Genomic DNA, 20,981 nt, shown 5'->3' with positions numbered 1-20,981 from the left:
TACACAACATTCCTCCCTTCCTAGCTTTACAGTCATCTCCCCATTTAACATAACGTAATAACATATATACATATATAACTTCAGGTTTACATAACAGAATAACATAGATACATAGATAACTTCATGTCAAAACAGATCACAGATTCAGTCTCTGCGGAAAACAGTTCACAGATTCAATCTCTGTGGTGTAGTCGGTTCACGTTGCTGGAGTGACTCATTCAATAGTCCTTCCATGGATTTAACAGTTTGGACTTCCGAACTGAATTGGCTCCGTTCGGAGGGACCACGTGTGTGATCTGGTAGAGGTAATAATGGTTCAGATGGGTCATCTTCTGTTTCGACTTTTCCTTTTCTGCTTCTTGGAGACTCTCTGGGCTCCACTGTCAGCTGCCAGCTGCATGCGCAGTTCCTCCTTCTCTTCCTCCTTTTTCCGTAGTAGAGCCACCTTCTCCCGATGTTCCGTAGACTTTCGGTGCTCCTCCATGATTTCTGTATGGTGGGAGTCGAAGTTACAAGTTGGGCAGGACAGGACATAGTAATATTCGGTGTCGTCCTGATCTAGGCCAGCGAGAGGGTCTTCTATTTCCTCCATACCCAGCTGGGCGTTAGCCAGCTTTTGTTCCAAGTCCAGACATCTTTCCTGAAGAGACTTCTTCATGCGTACCTCTTCATCCAGCTTTTTCTGGGCTTTCAGCAAGTCGTTTACTAATGACCTCATTTGAGATTTTACTACTTCAACTTCTTTTGGAGATTGATTGATCGGACTATTCAATCCCTCTACCGGAGCAGCTGTTTCAGTGGTCTGTTGTTCTACGTTGACGGGAGTCAGCGTACTTTTGGCATCCAAGGGCTGCTCTGTTGCAGTCATCTCAGTCTGTGTTGCCACCTCAGCTCTTCCAATAACCTTTGAGAGCTCCGAACCCCTTTCGTTTGAATATTGAAGTTCGTGTTCAAGTTTTTCCCATTTCAGAGTCCTGTCCTTCAGCATATGCAGGAGTTGGCTGATCGTTAACTCCTCTGACATCAGACGTTTTGTGTGCTCCTGCTCCATTTTCTCCATCAGCTGCTTCTGTTGTCTTTCCAGATTCTCCAACTCTATATCAAAGAACTCTTTCGTTGCATTCAACTCTTGCTCAAAACGGCGAAGCATTTGTTCTAATTGCTGTTGTAGTTTGAAATGGAGTTGAGTTCGAGCCCGGTGTCCCTCAGAAATGGGCACATCAGTAGACTTGCCAGACTCAGAATCCACAGTTAAACTATGTTGTTGTTGCTCAGTGGAATTCTGTGCTGAAACTTTGTCTTTTGCACCTGAGTTGGGCTTACCATCATCCGTTCCAGAGTCTGGGCCGGCTATCTTCACCGAGTTCTCACTCGTTATTGTTTGTAGGAAATGCCAGTCCATATTCATTTTCCTAATCCACTCCCGTCCTAGTAGTGGAGGACCTCCTTCAGATATCACATATAAGTCCATTATTTGACTGTCTTCGCCCTTGTGGACCACTGCAACCTCTATTTTCCCGATGGGGTACACTCTTTGCCCCGTGTATGTTTTCAATATAATCCCCGTATCCTGTAGGGGAATATGTTGGAATAACTTTCCGTAATCTTTCTTATTTATGACCGTCAATGCCGATCCAGTGTCCAATTCCAGTTTTACTTGGACTCCTTCTATCTGAAGAGTGACCCAAATTGTCTGGAGGTCTGCACCCTTACCAGCGTTGAGTACTCTTAAGCTAGCCAGTTCATTACAGCTTAAGCTAGCCAGTTCATTACTGCTAGCGTCTGAATCGGACTCCTGTTCGGTCACCTTGTGTACCTTTGCGTATTTTCCTTGCGGTGACTTCTTGTTGCTGGTCTTCTTCCCTGACTTGCATACTCTAGCTATATGTCCAAGCCTACCACAAGTTCTACATTCTTGGTTTTTAAACCAACACTGGTTCTGATCATGCGTTGTCTTTCCACAACGATAACATTTGCCAGAACTCACACCCAATTTGTGTGCACTGAGCTCCGGTGACCGTAGCTGCATTACTGCCGTGCCTCTCGCTGCGGCTTCGTGTGCTGCTGCCATAGTGACCGCCTTCTCAAGCGTCAGCTCATTCTCCTCGAGCAGTCGCTTTTGTGTATCCTGTTTAAATAACCCACACACAAATTTGTCTCGAAGTGCCTCTGTCAGTCCCGTTCCAAACTGGCAATATTTCGCTAATTTACGCAATTCCAGCAAATAATCAGCATTGCTTTCATGCTGTAGCTGCCTTCTGTCGTAAAATTTAAATCGTTCCGCTAGCATCAGCGGCGTGGGGTTTAGATGATCTTTCAGGACAGTAACAATCTCATCGAACGTCTTATCCGCCGGTTCATCTGGTGATAACAGGTGTTTCAATTGCCCGTATGTCTTCGCACCCATTAAATTTAATAATGTTAGAGCTTTATCTTGGTCACGAATTTTATTGGCCTTACAATAATTTTTTACTCTTTCAACATATATGGCCCAATCTTCGAGGTCACTATCAAAGGTGCTAATATTCCCGTGTTTAGGCATTGTAGATTTGCAATTTCTCAGATTTTATTTTCTTTACTTGTTATCAAAGATGGCGGCTTCCCGCTCTTGCCGTCGTCCTCCGCCCACAAAATGGCGGTTTTCCCGCGCTTGGCGGTCTTCACCCGTCCCCCGACGCCGTCTCCCTTCAGCCCTCGAGTGCGGCCCTTATCTTCGCCGCGATCGCCCGAGTGCTGCCCTTATCAGCGGATGCGATCGCTGGATCGCGAAGTGGCTCCCGACCGAAGCGGCTCTTGCTCGCTCCCTCCCGGGCTCTGGCTTACCCGCTCGCGCGTTTCACCGCGGCTCTTATCAGGGATTGCGATCGCCCTTATCTTCTCCAACTTCCCCAGCCCTGTCTTTGCAGCCAACACTGCACGGCTTACCCCACCACCTAGGTTGAACAAGGAAACTGCAGAAAGACTTCTGTCAGTCGCTGGAAGCTGTCAGTCGCTGATGGAGGCTTCAGAGTCCTAAAGCCTGTCGCTTCTAGTGGGGTGGTGATGTTTGAAACCTCTCTTCAACTGCCGCAGGGTAAGAACCTGACTCGTCGCCAGTGTTAAGTCTGTGAGTTGTTCAAGTAATTAATACTCAGACTTAATCAGTAACAATAAAACAGGTCTTTACTGGTTGGAGGTAGGGACTACACGTAGCTCTTTACTTCATGCCCACAGGCGGGAACTGAGGGGGATCAGTACCCACAGTACTATTTATACCCCTATGGCCAGGAGTGGTACTGCGTATCACTACGCCCAACAAGTAGTGCAGTCCTGTCCATAGGTTCAAAGTAGCACACATATTACATACACAACAAGTACCTTCTATCAACCCCACTCTCAACAATCTCCACTGGTTCCCCTCCTCCATGGATTGGGGGTGAAATGGGATCTCGTCGGGCTGCTGTGTTCAGGATGACCAGGACTACATGCAGCCTAACCAGTGGTCTTTAAAGGGAGAGCTGGTGACCACCACCAAAAAGGTAAGTTTTGTAAAAGAGCTTAATGTGGAGCCGCTGCCGGTCACTGCTCGGGGGTTCCCTCCCAATTGCTTCCCCCCATCCCCCCGGTCTGTCCTTAGGCCCTCGGCCAACATTCCAGCCGGCTGATCTTGTTACCCCACCCCCCGCCTCACCTGCCCACTGGATGGGTGGGTCATTATGGTGGAGGGGGTCATTCTGCAGTCTTGACGCGGTCTCACCCGCCCGCCATTTTAACCAGGAACAAATCGAAGCGTGGGCGGACTGGCTGTCCCATACAGGCAGGGGCCTACTACACCTGAAGTAGATGTCACTGGCTCCGCACCGTGACTTTAACTGGAAATCAGGAGGCCAAAGCTGGCGAGAGGCAACAGAGTGGACAGAAGAAGCCATGGTAAGTATTCTTGTGAGGATTCCTTGTGGACCTCGGAAAGGAATGCTTCAGCCTCCCCGGCCTCGACCTCTGACTTCTCCACTTCATCCCAGGACCGTTATCTGCGGTTAACCACCGCCCCCGCCCCCCCCCCCAGCACTAACCTTATGCCGGGTAGCCTTCCCTTGAGACCCTGGTGGAGTCTGGCACCAACCCCAATTCCCACTCCCACCTACAGGCTTTGGGTGGGAGACAGTTCAGCACTCTTTAATGAGGCCCTGGGAGTTATAATAGCCCGGGCTTAATGCCGAACTCGCTGGGGGAGTTCCCCCCCATCCCACACCCCCGCCCACCCCAAGTTAATATCACAGCTTTAACAGTTGGCATTAAATCAGGACCGCTCTGAGCCCCGACCCCTCATTGTGTCGTCTATAATCATTTGAAACAGAAAATCTTTTTATTCTAGAGAATATATGGAGTCACAGATCAGCCATGATCTCATTGAATGGTTGAACAGGCTCGAGGGGCTAAATGGCCTCCTCCTGTTCCCATGTTCCGAGAACTAAACAAAGGATTGTAAATAGTTCTGTGAGTCCTGGTGCTGAGACCGTGTGTGGAAGAATAGCAATAAAGGTGCAGTGAAGGATGCAGTCATGCAATGCAATGGGCTTTAACATCAGTGCTGCAATCTTGCAGTAAGTGCACTCCCTACCATTAACTAGACGTGCTCCATAAGCACAGGGTGAGGTGATGCATGATAAAACCGCACCTAATGTACCAACACGCCAGACAAAGTCATGTACCTCTGATTTCAGATCCAGAAACACTGTCTCTTTAATTAATATATCATAAAACAAGAACATTTCATTAAGTTCCAATTAGCAGGTAATTCTGCGGGGACTTTATCAGATCAGTAGCTCGACCCCAGCATATGCTGGGTTCAGCTGTGTTTCATTCTGTACTCAGTGACCCTTTGCTTGTGCAGTTCCTTGTGATGATTTGCGTTACTTCATTCTAATTAGAAACTGTCAGGCATGATAATTTATTGAAACATTCTGTCATTCTGAATCTCATTAGTTATGCCGAGCGATTCCGAAATTAAAACTTGTCCAGTTTCTGTCAGTTTTATCGTACTGAAGTTTATGTCCTGTCAGCTACAAGATGGGAACAGTACTGTTGACTATTCCTTACATGTGCAGCGTGTGTAAGTGTATAAACCTTCCACCCACAAAGAATTCCACAGTAGACAGTTTGGTCTGCACCATCCCACAATCCATGGAATCATTATTTGTGCCGAGCTCCTGCCTACAATGGCCCATTATTCTCCAAATCAAGCAATGCTTTTTTTTTTCATTTTGATTCAAAGTCTGTTTTCTCAAAGGAAAAATAAAATGCATCCATTGTGACAATTCTTCCAACCAATCACGTGACTAGCCCAGGCTCTCTCAGTCACATAATTCGATGGGATGAGTTCATCAGCTTAAGTGACATGTGAAATCTTGCTTCTGAATCTCTTGTGTTGTTTGTTTATTGTGGAGTGCGTTCTGAGTGATTGGGGGAGCTCAGTCCCTCTCATCTGTATTGATGAGTATCCGAGAGGGAACAAGAACAGTACAGAGAAGGTTACATAGAAACATAGAAGATAGGAGCAGGAGAAGGCCATTCGGCCCCTCGAGCCTGCTCCGACATTCAATGCGATCATGGCTGATCAAAAATTCAGTACCCTGTCCCTACCTTCTTCCCATATCCCTTGATCCCTTTAGCCTTAAGAAATATATCCAACTCCTTCTTGAATATATTTAATGAATTGGCCTCTACTGCCTTCTGTGGTAGAGAATTCCACAGGTTCACCACTCTCTGGGTGAAGAAATTCCTCCTCATTTCTGTCCTAAATGGCCTACCCCTTATCCTTAGACTGTGACCCCTGGTTCTGGGCTTTCCGACCATCGGGAACATCCTTCCTGCATCTAGTCTGTCCAGTCCTGTCAGAATTTTATAAATTTCAATAAGTTAACTTATAGGAGCGAAATCCTAGAGATTGAGAAGGGAGATCTGTATAAATGATCATACATTTAGACCTGATACAGGAATAGAAGCTCTTTATTATCACTAAGTCGTCCTGTAGAAATATTGACAATGGAAAGGGGTCACAGTGTTGCGAAGTACTGAGTCGAATGAACTAGCGGCAGAATCCAACATGGCAGCTCTGCGCTAAAGTTTTCAAAGCAGTTTCTGGATACTTCAGGATAGGTTGGGTAGCCCAGGTGGTTGAGTGCTGGAATCAGGGCCATAAGATCTTGGATTCCAATCCTGGCAGGTTCACTCAGCCTTTGATCCTTCCGTAGTGGATAAAATGAGTAACCATGCCTCAGGAAGTGAGACGGAAGCAAGACGCAGCAGAGACTGAACATGCTTGACACACTGGGGTAGAAGTTGGTCATCGTTGTGCCCTTTTTCCAGATGGGGGCGAAAATGGCCAATTTCACGGGGCTATACCCTGTGGCCCCCTCCCCCGAGGATGAAAAACATCCCAAAGTCGTATTGGCCCCCCGGTGATTTTCAGGCATCCGGGGCAGCCGCCTATAACCCTTATATCTGCTAATGAGGGGCCTAACACCCCCGGGGGAAATCGGGCCTGTTCGGGGTCGCCAGGCCTGGATGCGGCCTAACAAGCGGCCACTATCAAGATGGGGTTTGTTGTGCGGTCGGAGAAAGGAGGAGCAGGAGTGCCTTTAATTATAAATAACTCAGGTTGAACTCCATAACTGTCAGCATGTGGGGTTCCCCCCAGAATTGCTGTCAGCGACTCCCTTTCCCCCAGAAAGGTTTGTATCTTGCAACATGTTGACTGTGATGCACTAGTGCGCTGAATCTCCGCCAGTGAAGTGCCTGGACCACGGGTCACGTCACCCTCTGTTTCTGTGCTGCCTCTAATATACCGCGGTCAGACTATCTGCATGGACTTGACTGCCTGGCAATTGTGGTGTGAAATTTCTGGACACGAACTCTGTGCACAGAAAAACCACACGACTTAACAGTCAGTGCGCTTAACAAAAAAAGGAAATAGTTGTGTGAAGTGCTTTGAGACAATTCAATGTGACAAGGCACTTTATAAATGCAGGTATTATTCATATTGGGCCTGTAGAGAGATAAGTCCACCTATGGCCAGAAAGAACGGCCCTTGCAGCAGCAGGTACCACCAGCAGATGCCCACATGCACCCTTGGAGGCCCAGCTCCAGAGATGGTTCTTTGCTCAACCGGAGCACGAGCTCCGCCTCGTTCATACGTACCGGCACTGTAGTTGGGGTGAAGCCGGCTGCAGTGCTGTGCTGTAAAACGGGTGCAAGACGCTAATGAAGTTTATTTCCGGGAGATGACTTTGGCAGCTCAGAATGTGTCAGCAGTTTGCCCTTCCTGATGGCCATCCTGGACCCTCCCACCGCCAGGCACAGGAAGACACGTGAATAACGTAACGTTAGTCCTGATTCAGCCCTCAGCAGCCCCTCCCTCACATATGCATAGGTTTTCAAGCCAGGGTCCCCAGCCCCTAGGGGGTCCACAAGGGGATTCCAGGTTGGGGGGAGTGGTCATCAGATTTCTGGCTTATCCGACATCATGTCTCAAGAGTTTCCTTATTTTTCTGTATTTATTATTTCTGTTGCTCGAAACAACATTCTACAAGGCGAGCACGGTTCTTTGGATAGCAGACACCTCTCAGGAGTTTATTCAGAGGGTCCCCAGGAGTCTGAGGGTCTTCAACATACAGAAAGTTCAACAATCTCTGCCGTAGTGAGATTTATAACTCCAAGTCTCAATGGGTAAGGTAAACGTAACATTTTATTGTAGGAAGACTTTAAATATTGGGCCAGAAATTCGGGTCGGGGGCTTCCCGCGGGTGCAAGCCTCCGACCTGCACTTACCTAGCGCGCCGGCTGTTGAGCTGTGGGCCCACGTGGGATTCCAATCCTGGGCCTCCTCCAACTGCCGGCGCGCAGTGCTTGCGTATCCCAGGGGCGCAGTTAGTTCGAAGCGTCCCCTGGGATCACGTGGGCCATGGAGAGCCAATGGTAGCAGGGAATCTCCATTCATAGATTTGACAGGAAGATCTGTCAAATCTCAAATCAAATCAAATCAAATCAACTTTTATTGTCATTGTTAGTGCACAAGTGCAGTACAACGAAATGTAGGCTTGCGGCTCCTGAGAGTGTACATTTGGATTAAGACACTTAAACATTCAACATACATTTGGCTTGTAGTATATTAACATAAACATAACCATAATAAAGTGCATTGGCAGATGTGCAGGCTTTAGAGTTTATTTGTGGAGTTCAGTAGGATGACAGCCCTGGGAAAGAAGCTGTTCCTAAATCTGGTCGTACGGGTGCGAATGCATCTGTAGCGTCTCCCAGATGGCAGGAGGGCGAACAGACTGTGGCTGGGGTGGGTAGGGTCTTTGATGATGGACCGTGACCTCCGTAGACAGCGTTTCTGGTATATGTACTCTATGGTCGGTAGCCGGGTGCCGATAATTCGTTGGGCAGTTTTGACTACCCGCTGCAGGGCTTTCCGGTCATAGCAGCTACAGCTGCCATACCATACTGTGATACAGTTCGTCAGGATGCTTTCTATAGTGCTTTCTATAATGCTTTCTATGAATACAGTTCGACCCCAAAACATCACTAAAACTTCAAATAATTTTTTTTTTAATCACATTTTTAAAATAACTATAAATTACATAAAATAACTATTTTAAACAATAATTTAAATTTTTGAAAAAATTAATTACAGTTTTTAACGGAGCTAAAAATAAACTTACCTTTAAAGTATTTAAAAATATAAACCTGTGGAAAAAATGTTTTAATTTTACTTAATTCACCACTTACCTTGTTAAAAGCAGGCCATGCGACTGCTTTTTAAAAGCGCAGCTGCTGGAGACTTACCCTCCCGGAGAAACCTGCAAAAAAAAATGGAAGTTCAATACGTACGCGCTGCCTCTCCGGCACACGCGTTCGACCTGTGAACCCCTTCCTTTAAGGGAACGGAAGTTCCGGTTTCCCACGCATGTGCTGTGCATGCACGAAACCGGCACTTTCGTTGGGCCTACGCGTGAGTACCCAGCGCGTACTCACCCGTGGGGACCCGAAGTTCTGGCCTATTGTCTATTCACAGCTCACTAGGACCTCAAAACAAGGGAGCCACTTTTCTACCTCAGGCCTTCCCTCCCTTGTAAAATCTACAGGCTTTTAAAACTCAGGCTGGCTTCAACTAATCCCCAGGTCATGATTTATCTCATCATCTCTCCTGCTCTTTCCAACCGTGGCAGTGTCCTCGAGCGCGTGTTTCTCAGTTAGAAATAAAATGATGACTGACTTTGTTTTGCTTTTACAGGCGTACAAGAAGAAAACTGAGGCCGCCAAGAAGGAATACTTGAAAGCACTCGCTGCCTACAGAGCCAGCTTAGTATCCAAGGTAAGGAATCACGGCCAACTCTACTCTACCACGGTCATGACTCGCTCATTAGGGGGTGCCCTCACTTTTCTACAGGGTAGACGTAGAGAAGATGTTTCCACATGTGGGCGAATCCAGAACTTGGGGCCATCAATATAAGATAGTCACCAATAGATCCAACCGGGAATTGAGGAGAAACTTCTTTACGCAGAGAGTGGTGAGAATGTGGAACTCGCTACCACAGGGAGTGGTTGAGGCGAATAGCAGAGATACATTTAAGGGGAAGCTCGATAAACACATGAAAGGAATAGAAGGATATGTTGATAGGGTGAGATGAAGAGGGTGGGAGGAGGCTGGTGTGGAGCATAAACACCGGCACGGACTGGTTGGGCCGAATGGCCTGTTTCTGTGTGTAAATACTCTGTAATCTCTGCAGTCCCGATGGAGAGTAAAACCGGGTGTAAAACAGGCAATCAACGCAAACTCTCCCTGCTCCCACGGAGCGTGTTAGGGTTCAGTTGTGGCTTACAGTTCAGTACCAGCATCAATATCTGCTTTCCAAGGAACAAAGAACAGATCATTCTTGGTAATGCTTTCAGAATGAATAAGGAGTCTCAAAACCCTGTTTACAAAAACAGTTGAAAGTAATTAGAATTGACTTCACTACCCAGATTTTTTTTAACTTTCTGTTAGAATTTTGTTTAAAAACTGATATCTGTCCTGTTATTGGTGTTTTTTTTTAAATTCGTTTATGGGATGTGGGCGTCACTGGCAAGGCCAGCATTTATTGCCCATCCCTAGTTGCCCTTGAGAAGGTGGTGGTGGTGAGCTGCCTTCTTGAACTGCTGCAGTCCGTGTGGTGAAGGTGCTCCCACAGTGCTGTTAGGGAGGGAGTTCCAGGATTTTGACCCAGCGATAATGAAGGATCGGCGATATATTTCCAAGTCAGGATGGTGTGTGACTTGGAAGGGAACTTGGAGGTGGTGGTGTTCCCATGCGCCTGCTGCCCTTGTCCTTCTAGGTGGAGAAGGTCAAGGGTTTGGGAAGTGCTGCCAAAGAAGCCTTGGCAAGTTGCTGCAGTGCATCTTGTAGATGGAACACACTGCAGCCACGGTACGCCGGTGGTGGAGGGAGTGAATGTTTAAGGTGGTGGATGGGGTGCCAATCAAGCGGGCTGCTTTGTCCTGGATGGTGTCAAGCTTCTTGAGTGTTGTTGGAACTGCACTCATCCAGACAAGTGGAGAGTATTCCATCACACTCCTGACTTGTGCCTTGTAGATGGTGGAAAGGCTTTGGGGAGTCAGAAAGTGAGACACTCGCCACAGAATACCCAGCCTCTGACCTGCTCTTGTTGCCACAGTATTTATGTGGCTGGTCCAGTTAAGTTTCTGGTCAATGGTGACCCCCAGGATGTTGATGGTGTGGGATTCGGCGATGGTGATGCCGTTGAATGTCATTGCCTGGCACGAATGTTACCTGCCACTTATCAGCCCAAGCCTGAACGTCGTCCAGGTCTTGTTGCATGCGGACATGGACTGCTTCATTATCTGTGGAGTTGTGAATGGCACTGAACACTGTGCAGTCATCAGCGAACATCCCCATTTCTGACCTTATGTTGGAGGGAAGGTCATTGATGAAGCAGCTGAAGATGGTTGGGCCGAGGACACTGCTGATGTCTGTTACTGGCGTTTTTATCCAATCCAGCGCAGACAGATTGGATGAACGCTCGCCTTGTGCGAACTGTAAGGCTCCATCTGTGAATGGATTGCCGCCACAAGCACAATGGGCCGAATGGCCTCCTTCTGTGCTATATCATTCTATGATTGGTGGGGAGCATCAGGCTGACTTAAAGACATCTTCGAGGGTCCACGCCCCAAAAGGAACTGAATTGTCACTGCCCAAAAAACCCACTTCCTATTCTTTGCTATTTCTGCTCAATAGGATAGAAACCTAACAGACTTTTATATTTGTCTTGCTTCCACAGAGCTACAATGACCAAGCGGAAACGAAGAGTGGGCAAACATCTCAACAATCACACATGATCCCCCCAAAGCAGCCACTCTACACCCTGCCACCCCAGACCTCATCACCTTACATTGGACCAAATTCCTTCCTCCCTCAGTCAGATCTGCAAACGTACTCGGGCCCCTCTCACCACAGTCTCTCCAGGACCCTCGCCTCCAAGTCAGTGATGTCGCAGATGCCACTGAGCGGCTCGCCACCTCCTTCGCTCCAGATCAGCCCTCCGCTGCACCAGCAGCTCTCCCTCCAGCACCACCACCACCAGCAGCAGCAGAGCGCTGTCCTCAACCAGCCCATCTCCATGCAACAGGTCCCGAGCCAGCCAATCATCTCCCACCAGATGCCATTACAGGTCCAATCTCAGCTTCACTCTCCAGCAGGACAGCAGGTGAGCCTCTTCATTATATTCAACTCTACCCGTACCAGCAGTAAAGGCCCAGAGAACGAGCACTGTAGCTTCACCAGCATGAATCCAGCGACAGGGAAACTACTTCTGAGAAGAGACTTGAGATACTGGGACTGTTTCCACTGGAGCAGGGAAGGTCAAGAGAATATTTAATAGAGGTTTTTAAAATGATGAAAGGGTTTGATCAAGTCATTGGGGAGACTCCAGAGGCAAAGGGGGCAGGAAGAGAAGCCATTGCTGAGGATGCTCAGGCTACGATTGGATGGGTAAGAGTGGACTCAAGCAAGGACCACCTCACTGAGTTGGACAATAGAGGAGAGGCATTGGAGGTCAGACTACCTCCTCTGGTTGGGGAGTCAGTGATGAGGGATCATCAATTTAAAATGATCACTAAGGGAGAGAGGTTAAGAGAAAGTTCGTTACACGGCGGGTTATGGAATGCTTTGCCACAGGGAGTGGTTGAGGCAGTGACCACTGCAACACATGAGAGAAAACTGCACGTATATTTGAAGCGTAGTTAGATGCAGAGCTGTGGAGCGAGGGTGGGGCAGTGGGATTAGTTTTGGATTGCTCTGGACCAAACAGGATGGGCCAAATAGTCTCCTTCTACACTGTAAACTGCCCCAGTGTTGCTCAGGGCTCAAGTGGGGGATTTAAAAATCCAGTTCCCTGCTGTAACCCATCAATCGCTGCAGTGATTTTCCTTTTCCCCTCCCCTCCCTCCGTGGGCCAGCAGCACCAGCTGAGCCCTCAATGGGGGTCACTCTCCATAAATATAAAAGTACCCCTGCCCCTGGAAGCGAGAGAGGGTCAGTGGTGCAGACAGCGGATGGGCAGAAGTCCTATCCCACCGTTCCCCTGGCAATGGAGTGTGACCTCGGATAAGCCCACACTGGAGTTCTCCCAGTTACTGAACAACAGGATTCTGTATAAATAGTTGGAGGAACAAATCTGTCCAGTCGAGTCCCAAGCCCATCAGGTGAATGACCCCAACTCAGTTCCCAAGTACAACACGCAGGAAACAATGGGGAAACAAGGCACAGGTTTAGCTTGGGTTAGCTGCATTCAGTGGGAGTGAGATTGGTCTGTGGCATCAGTGCCAAATGAGCGATCGGGAATCGCCGCCCAGTTTTACACCCGCCTGATTTTTATTTTTCCATTGAAGTCAATGCGGAAGAAACTTGGGCGGGTGTAGAACAGACATAAAACCATTCCCTATCACCCCATTTCCACTACTGCCAAAGACCACTTTTGCCCTCTGAGTTGAAACAAGTTTCATCAAAGTTAGACAAGTGGCAGGAGTGAAATTCACAATGAAAGATGAAGTGAGACAAATTTGGAGTCCGAAGTAGACTCATATCTGGGGGTTATTCCCAGAAACGTCTTTTCAATGTTTTCCAACCAAAAATAAGTGAGCTTGACATTGCTTGTGACTAAAATAATTCCTTTGCCCCTTAATAAAAGCTCCTTAAAATATCAGACTCCTGCAGTCTGGGCAGGAGTCCCAGAATTAAGCTGTGGAATTACGAAATCTCTAAAATGAAGTGGTAAATTCTCTTCTTTTCCCTCAGGGATATGCCCACATGCAGTCGGAGTTTCAGAACACAGTCAGTGCCCAATCCCCTGGCTCTGCTGCCTCAAACCCACCAGTACAAAGCGGCGAGTGGGATAATGAATACTGCAACAGTGAGTGCGTCATCAACCACTGCAGGTAAACGGGAACAGAAACAGCTCAGTAACGAACACAAACTGACAAAACAACGGCTCGGCTCGTGTCGGCAACACGTGGGTTAAACACGGCTCGTGTCGGCAACACGTGGGTTAAACGCGGCTTGTGTAGGGAACACGTGGGTTAAACATGGCTAGTGTCGGGAACACGTGGGTTAAACATGGCTAGTGTCGGGAACACGTGGGTTAAACACAGCTAGTGTCGGGAACACGTGGGTTAAACACGGCTAGTGTCGGGAACATGTGGGTTAAACACAGCTAGTGTCGGGAACACGTGGGTTAAACACGGCTAGTGTCGGGAACACGTGGGTTAAACACGGCTAGTGTCGGGAACACGTGGGTTAAACACGGCTAGTGTCGGGAACACGTGGGTTAAACACGGCTAGTGTCGGGAACACGTGGGTTAAACACGGCTAGTGTCGGGAACATGTGGGTTAAACACAGCTAGTGTCGGGAACACGTGGGTTAAACACGGCTAGTGTCGGGAACACGTGGGTTAAACACGGCTAGTGTCGGGAACATGTGGGTTAAACACGGCTAGTGTCGGGAACATGTGGGTTAAACACGGCTAGTGTTGGGAACATTTGGGTTAAACACGGCTAGTGTCGGGAACACGTGGGTTAAACACGGCTAGTGTCGGGAACATGTGGGTTAAACACGGCTAGTGTCGGGAACATGTGGGTTAAACACGGCTAGTGTCGGGAACACGTGGGTTAAACACAGCTAGTGTCGGGAACACGTGGGTTAAACACGGCTAGTGTCGGGAACATGTGGGTTAAACACAGCTAGTGTCGGGAACACGTGGGTTAAACACGGCTAGTGTCGGGAACACGTGGGTTAAACACGGCTAGTGTCGGGAACATGTGGGTTAAACACGGCTAGTGTCGGGAACATGTGGGTTAAACACGGCTAGTGTCGGGAACACGTGGGTTAAACACGGCTAGTGTCGGGAACATGTGAGTTAAACACGGCTAGTGTCGGGAACATGTGGGTTAAACACGGCTAGAAATAGGAACACGTGGGTTAAACACGGCTCGTGTTGGGAACATGTGGGTTAAACACGGCTAGTGTCGGGAACATGTGGGTTAAACACGGCTAGAAGTGGGAACATGTGGGTTAAACACGGGAATGTTGTGTTGATGGTTAAACAGGGTTCGACTGGGGATCATGTGAGTTAAACTGGATTAGACTAGGGGGCTATGAGGAAAGGTTGGATAGGCTGGGGTTGTTTTCTTTGGAACAGAGGAGGCTGAGGGGAGACTTGATTGAGGTGTATAAAATTATGAGGGGCCCAGATAGAGTAGATAGGAAGGACCTATTTCCCTTAGCAGAGGGGTCAATAACCAGGGGGCACAGATTTAAAGTAATTGGTAGAAGGATTAGAGGGGAGTTGAGGAGAACTTTCTTCACCCAGAGGGTGGTGGGAGTCTGGAACTCACTGCCTGAAAGGGTGGTCGAGGCAGAAACCCTCATCACATTTAAAAAGTACTTGGATATGCGCTTGAAGTGCCGTAACCTGCAGGGCTACGGATCAAGAGCTGGAAAGTGGGATTAGGCTGGAGAGCTCTTTTTTAGCCGGCACAGACACGACGGGCCAAATGGCCTCTTTCTGTGCCATAAATTCCTATGATTCAATGTTAGTCAAACTGGATTAGATTAGGGGTCGTATGGGGTAAAACAGGACAAAGTTTAGGATTGCGAAGTGAGCCTGAGCATTTCTGGATACCGAAAGAGATGGATGTTTTCACCTAGACTTGGGTTGCTGCAGGATCTCATAGAGAGCTTCCAACCTTGGGTTTGATGCTCATCCTGATTGTGTGGGCAAGACTAGGGAATTTATGGGGAAAGAGCAGCAACATTCAGGATCAGGAGAGGTAAACTGAGTCCGACTCGAGGTGACTCAGAGTAAACAGTGCAGGATTGTGCAGACTTTGCGAGATCCTTTCAGCTTTCAAGTATAAACCAAACAGATTGCAGAGGGACGAACAGGCCCAACAAGTTGGAAACTGATTTGGACATCCATCGCACTTCTTCAAAATATTTTCTATCTGGTACACGCTAAGTAGAGAATAAGGCAGGGAGGAGGCGAAAGGTTCAAAGCAACAACACTCTCCAGAACTCAGAACAGAAATAATTAAAAACACGGTCTGGAAATGAGGCTTTGTGACATGATTCTACAAACGCTCAATGCATTCATATCAAATTCTCTTTGTCCACTATTTTAATGGAACTATTAAACATCGCTTTCAGTTGCTTTTATCCCTGACGACCAGAGCTTCGGTCAGCTAATGTTTTCTTTTGATCCTTCCTGCGTCTTATAATTAGGTTAAAACCTCTATTACACTAGCAGCAAAGCTGGGGAGCATTAACGATTCACGTGATAACACACCACCCATTCCAGCTGAAGATGTCAGCTTTGCTTGCTTCAGCTCACTAAAGTATCTCCTTTTTTCTTTTAATTAAGCATGTTACCAAGGGACAAGCCACTCTACCTCACCTGAGCTCACGAGATCTTCTCCTTTACTTGGATTCACCAAGGGAGTTACCAGCCCGCCTGATGCCCCACGTGTTGGTAACACTGAGGACGTTAGATGAACCAGTCGCCAAGCACTTGGAATTATCATAGGCCCAAACACAGGCCTGTGAGCTCACTCATGTTATCATAGGATTCTAACCCTCTATCTTTCCAAAAAAAAAAGTTTAAAAAATAAAAAAAGGGGGCAATTTAACTCTGTCCTATGAAGGAAATATTTTGCTTGCCCCAAGGTTAGTCCTCGACTGCTACTGTAGTGACTGCTTTTGTGGTTAATTCCAGACCCTTGGCCTAGTGCTTGTGGACTTAACATTTATATGATTTTTATTATTATTATGACGATGATTTATTTTTTTCCCTCTCTGCTGAACAGCACTAAACTGTGCAGACAGACTGTGAGTCCACAGTCCACATTGGTAATGGGACCAAGTGGACACCAGAATACGCTCAAGATGCCTTTTCGTACTGAATTCTGACCAGTTGAATAATGACATTCAAATGGCAAGGACAATAAGATATTAAATGTGAAACAGTCTGTTGAAGAAAGCGTATATTTAGAATATTGTTTTCCGTAGTTTTACTAAATGTTCTAGAGGTGTTGGCAATTACAGAAGCTTTGTGTGTTGGAGATTTATTGTGTGATTTACTTTATAGAGAGGAGAGATTTTTTTGTATCTGATTTTATTGTAGCACAATGTTGGATAACTGTTTTAGAGGGGAAGATGACGTTCGTGTACAAAATGCCAAATGTGTTTGTTTTTGTTAAACACCTGTAACCGGGGCCTTTTATAGATGCATTCTGTAGCTTTTAATATTAATTTTTCTGCCATGTGCCCAATTATTTAATTTTTTTTGATTGATACTGCTTAGTCTATTTAAAACAAACAATTTTCCTCAGTAAACTGTATGTTCTTAATGAGTTGGCGCGCTCTCTCTGGATTTGTGGAGGTGTTTCTCCGTTAGGTTTAACACCAGCCGTCAGACTTTATGTTCTTACGCTTCATGTCTTGATTTTTATTTTTTTCCCCATCAGTAAATAAAAAAAAGTAATTTTATACTCCAGGGAAGTAGAAAGGTCACTTCTTTCTATTGGACATTCACACTGATTTACTTTTAAGATACATTCATTGCTTCCATTTCATTTTCTGTGTTAAGATCAACATTCTCCTCCCCAAAGCTAAACACGTGACCACATTTGAATGACTCCTGTCAGCGTTCAAAACTAAAAACAAAATGTGAAGCTTTAGGGTGAACATTTGGGCAGTGGAACAATTGGGCTCTCCAAACAGAGACCAGGTGCACTCTCGTCAGTCCCCTCTGATGGGACTGGGCCTCCTGGCCAAGTAGGGAAGGCGCTGGGTGGTACAAGGGAACAGCACCCTGTCCTTTCACCTCTGGCACCTGAGTTTGGTTCTAGACTAGACTGCAGGCGGCCACTCTCCTCTCTCGGCTGGCTGCTGGGATCCAGCATGAAACGATTTTCAAGCGGTCTCAAACCAGTTGTTGGTGGGTACCAGCTTGCAGCTCAAGACTGCCCTAATGTGACACTAAACTGGCAATCTCACTCACAGGTGTCACAGGAATGACCAGACGAAGGATTGAAAATGTCACAGTGAAGGGTGATCTTCTGAAGTTGGGGTCCAGGCAGGTTTTTGGGGGCACTGTAATTTGCATGTCGCTGTGTGAAACCTGGCTGAGGATTGTTGACTGCAGACAAAAAAATACCAGGTGTGCCACTCCCCATCAATGACCTCCCCCACCTTGAGAACCACAGGCATTCTCCGAAAGGGTAGTGCAGTGGTTACGATGCTGCACAACTAATCCAGAGGCCTGGATTCAGAATCCAGAAACATGGGTTGAAATCCCATCTCAGCAGTTTGAGAATTTTAATTCAGTTTTAAAAAAAATCTGTAAATAATCAAGCTGACATCAGTAAAAGTGATCTCGAAGCTGTGGGATTGTCATAAAAACCCAACTGGTCCTTTAGCGAATGAAACCTGGCCCTTCATGTGACTCCAGTCCCACACCAACATGGTTGACTCTTAACTGCCCTCTGAATTGTCCTAGCAATCTATCAAACTGCCACCAGCGGTTCAAGAAGGCGGCCCACCACCGTCTCAGGGCAACTAGGGATGGGCAATAAATGCCGGCCTTGCCAGCAACGCCCACAGCCCGAGAATTTATTTTAAAAAATTCACCAAAAAAGTTTTTAAGAACTGACCAAGTGTGAGAGGGGATGTGTGTAACGTGTAATGAGTGTATGTGCGGAAGGCGGAGTGTGCACGGGGGGACTGGACTTCATGTCAGTTGGTGAAGCAGCGGCATTGAGGGGGGAGGGGGAGCAGGTAAAATTGCGATATCAAATTCAAATTCAAAACCTATATCTGTAAGGCTGTTTGTGTTGGTCATTAACAGAAACCTTTAAACAAATAAAGTCAGAAACCCCAATCATTGCTGTCTGCCTAAAGGAATATTGTCAAATTAATTTAATGACTTGTTTCTTGACTTTCTGGCACTAACGCAAACCGTATCTTTTATGATCAACATTGACTCCAACCTCAACCTTGTTCCAACACCAGGAGGCTAATGGAGGGTTAAAACTAGGGAAGTGTTTGATCGCTGCTCCTATATCTGGACAGACTCTTACAACCCCTCTCTCATACACCTCTGAACAGGTTACAGGTAATCTGATAGGTGACCCTCTCATCTCTGACCTCCAACCTCTCCCTCCATTGACACCCTCTCTCTTTTACCATTTCTGTCGTGGTCAATGCTCCTCTGAAGTTTTCTCCCTTCTTCTAAGTTCAAAGTATTGCAGCCCACAACTTTCCCACCTCCCTCGCTTGTGATCAAGCCTTGGGCCCAAGACTCCTGTCTGGCCAAGATGGAATTCTGGTGGATGTCTGGATCGGGGCTGGTAAAGAGGGTGCAACCCGGATCCACTGGGATTCTGCCCCGGTTATTCAAGGTTGCATTTTCCATTAAGGGGATCCAGATCTTCCACCTGCCCCCACCCCTGTCAAAGGTGGTGAGATGGGCGGCGTTCCGGGACTAACCTGGGAATCCCGTGCTTTACATAAGAACATAAGAAATAGGAGCAGGAGTCGGCCATTTGGCCCTTCGAGCCTGCTCCACCATTCAATAAGATCATGGCTGATCTTCTACCTCATCTCCACTTTCCTGCACTATCCCCATATACCTTGATTCCCTTAATATTCAAAAATCTATCGATCTCTGTCTTGAATATACTCAATGACTGAGCCTCCACAGCCCTCTGGGGTAGAGAATTCCAAAGATTCACCACCCTCTGAGTGAAGAAATTTCTCCTCATCTCAGTCCTAAATGACTGACCCCTTATTCTGAGACTGTGACCCCTGGTTCTAGACTCCCCAGCCAGGGGAAACATCCTCCCTGCATCTACCCTGTCAAGCCCTGTAAGAATTTTGTATGTTTCAATGCGATCACCTCTCATTCTTCTAAACTCTAGAGAATATAGGCCTAGTCTACTCAATCTCTCCTCATAGGACAATCCCCCCATCCCAGGAACCAGTCTGGTGAACCTTCGTTGCACTCCCTCTATGGCAAGTATATCCTTCCTTAGGTAAGGAGACCAGAACTGTCCACAATACTCCAGGTGTGGTCTCACCAGGGCCCTATATAACTGCAGTAAGACCAATTTACTCTTATACTCAAATCCTCTTGTAATAAAGGCCAACATACCATGTGCTTTCCTAATTGCTTGCTGTACCTGCATGTTAACTTTCAGTGATTCGTGTACAAGGACACCCAGGTCCCTCTGAACACCAACATTTCTCAATCTCTCACCATTTAAAAAATACTCTGCTTTTCTATTTTTCCTACCAAAGTGGATAACTTCACATTTCTCCACATTATATTCCATTTGCCATGTTCTTGACCACTCACTTAGATCCTTTAAATGGTCTCTGCTGAACTCTCACCAGCTGAGAGTTGGCGTGAATCCGTTTGAAGCCTTTTGAGAGGTGCTAACAAGTCCCTAGAATCACATGGTGATGTTACTGGACTCGTACCCCAGAGGCCTGGACTAATATTCCTGAGAATGAAAGTTCAAATCCCACAATGGCCCTTTAGGGAAGGAAACCTGCCGTCCTTACCCGGTCTGGGCCTATATGTGACTCCAGTCCCCACACCAACACGGTTAACTCTTAACTGGCGTGAGAAGTGGCCCAGCAAGACACTCAGTGATATCAAACTGGCAACTAGGGATCATCAATAAATCCCAGCAATGCCAAGAAGGGAAAAAATGAGCTCAGTTCGGCTGGTCCCTCGCCCCCGCTGTAATCGGAAATTATTATTTTGCTTGAATTCAGCTTCAAACGTAGAAATATTGGGTCTTCATGAAGAAAATGTGAATTTTTTTCTCACATCTGAGAGGTGGCCTCTATCTGACCGAATTTCGGATGAGATGTTAAACCTTCCTGTTCAGGTGGGTGTAAAAGATCCCACGGTACTGTTCAAAGAAAAAAAGACTTGCATTTCTATAGCGCCTTTCACGACCACCGGACGTCCCAAAGCGCTTTACAGCCAATGAAGTAATTCTTGAAGTGTGGTCACTGTTGTAATGTGGGAAATGCGGCAGTCAATTTGCGCACAGCAAGATCTCACAAACAGCAATGTGAGAATGGCCAGATAATGTATTTTTTTGTTATGTTGACAGAAGAGCAGGAGAGTTCTCCCAGGGTCCTGGTCAACCAGAATCAGTAAAACAGATGGTCTGCTCATGATCTCATTGCTGTTTGTGGGATCTTGCTGTGTGCAATTCGGCTGCCGTGTTTCCTACATTACAGCAGTGACTACACCGGCAGTGATTAGCCCGTTGAGACTGAGACATCAAGAAATCATAAAAGGCGCGATTCAAATGCAACTTCTTTCTTCTTTCCCTCCTGCTACACTCTGCAGGATTTTAAGACTCATTA

General features: G+C 46.9%; 1 protein-coding gene across 10 annotated transcripts in view; it reads left to right on the top strand.

The window, feature by feature from the left end:
• tox2 (TOX high mobility group box family member 2) overlaps positions 1-17,088 on the top strand; it is a 293,416-nt gene extending 276,328 nt beyond the window's left edge. For 7 of the 10 annotated variants that reach the window (XM_086005925.1, XM_086005921.1, XM_086005924.1 and 4 more), the window contains 4 exons: positions 9,278-9,358; positions 11,322-11,747; positions 13,337-13,476; positions 16,400-17,088. In XM_086005925.1, coding sequence (XP_085862051.1) covers positions 9,278-9,358; positions 11,322-11,747; positions 13,337-13,476; positions 16,400-16,502 — 750 coding nt within the window. In that variant the 3' untranslated portion in view covers positions 16,503-17,088. Of the gene's footprint in view, positions 1-9,277; positions 9,359-11,321; positions 11,748-13,336; positions 13,477-15,957 lie in introns of all 10 variants that reach the window. The other 3 variants (XM_086005927.1, XM_086005920.1, XR_015080694.1) reach the window with 2 other exon arrangements.
• The last annotated feature ends 3,893 nt before the right edge of the window (positions 17,089-20,981 follow it).

This window comes from Somniosus microcephalus, chromosome 13 (genome assembly GCF_052327205.1).
Source record: "Somniosus microcephalus isolate GS21.2 chromosome 13, FLI_Smic_1.0, whole genome shotgun sequence".
Lineage (NCBI taxonomy): Eukaryota > Metazoa > Chordata > Chondrichthyes > Squaliformes > Somniosidae > Somniosus > Somniosus microcephalus.
Note: the sequence above shows the minus strand (reverse complement) of the source record. Positions and strands in the feature narration are given on the sequence as shown.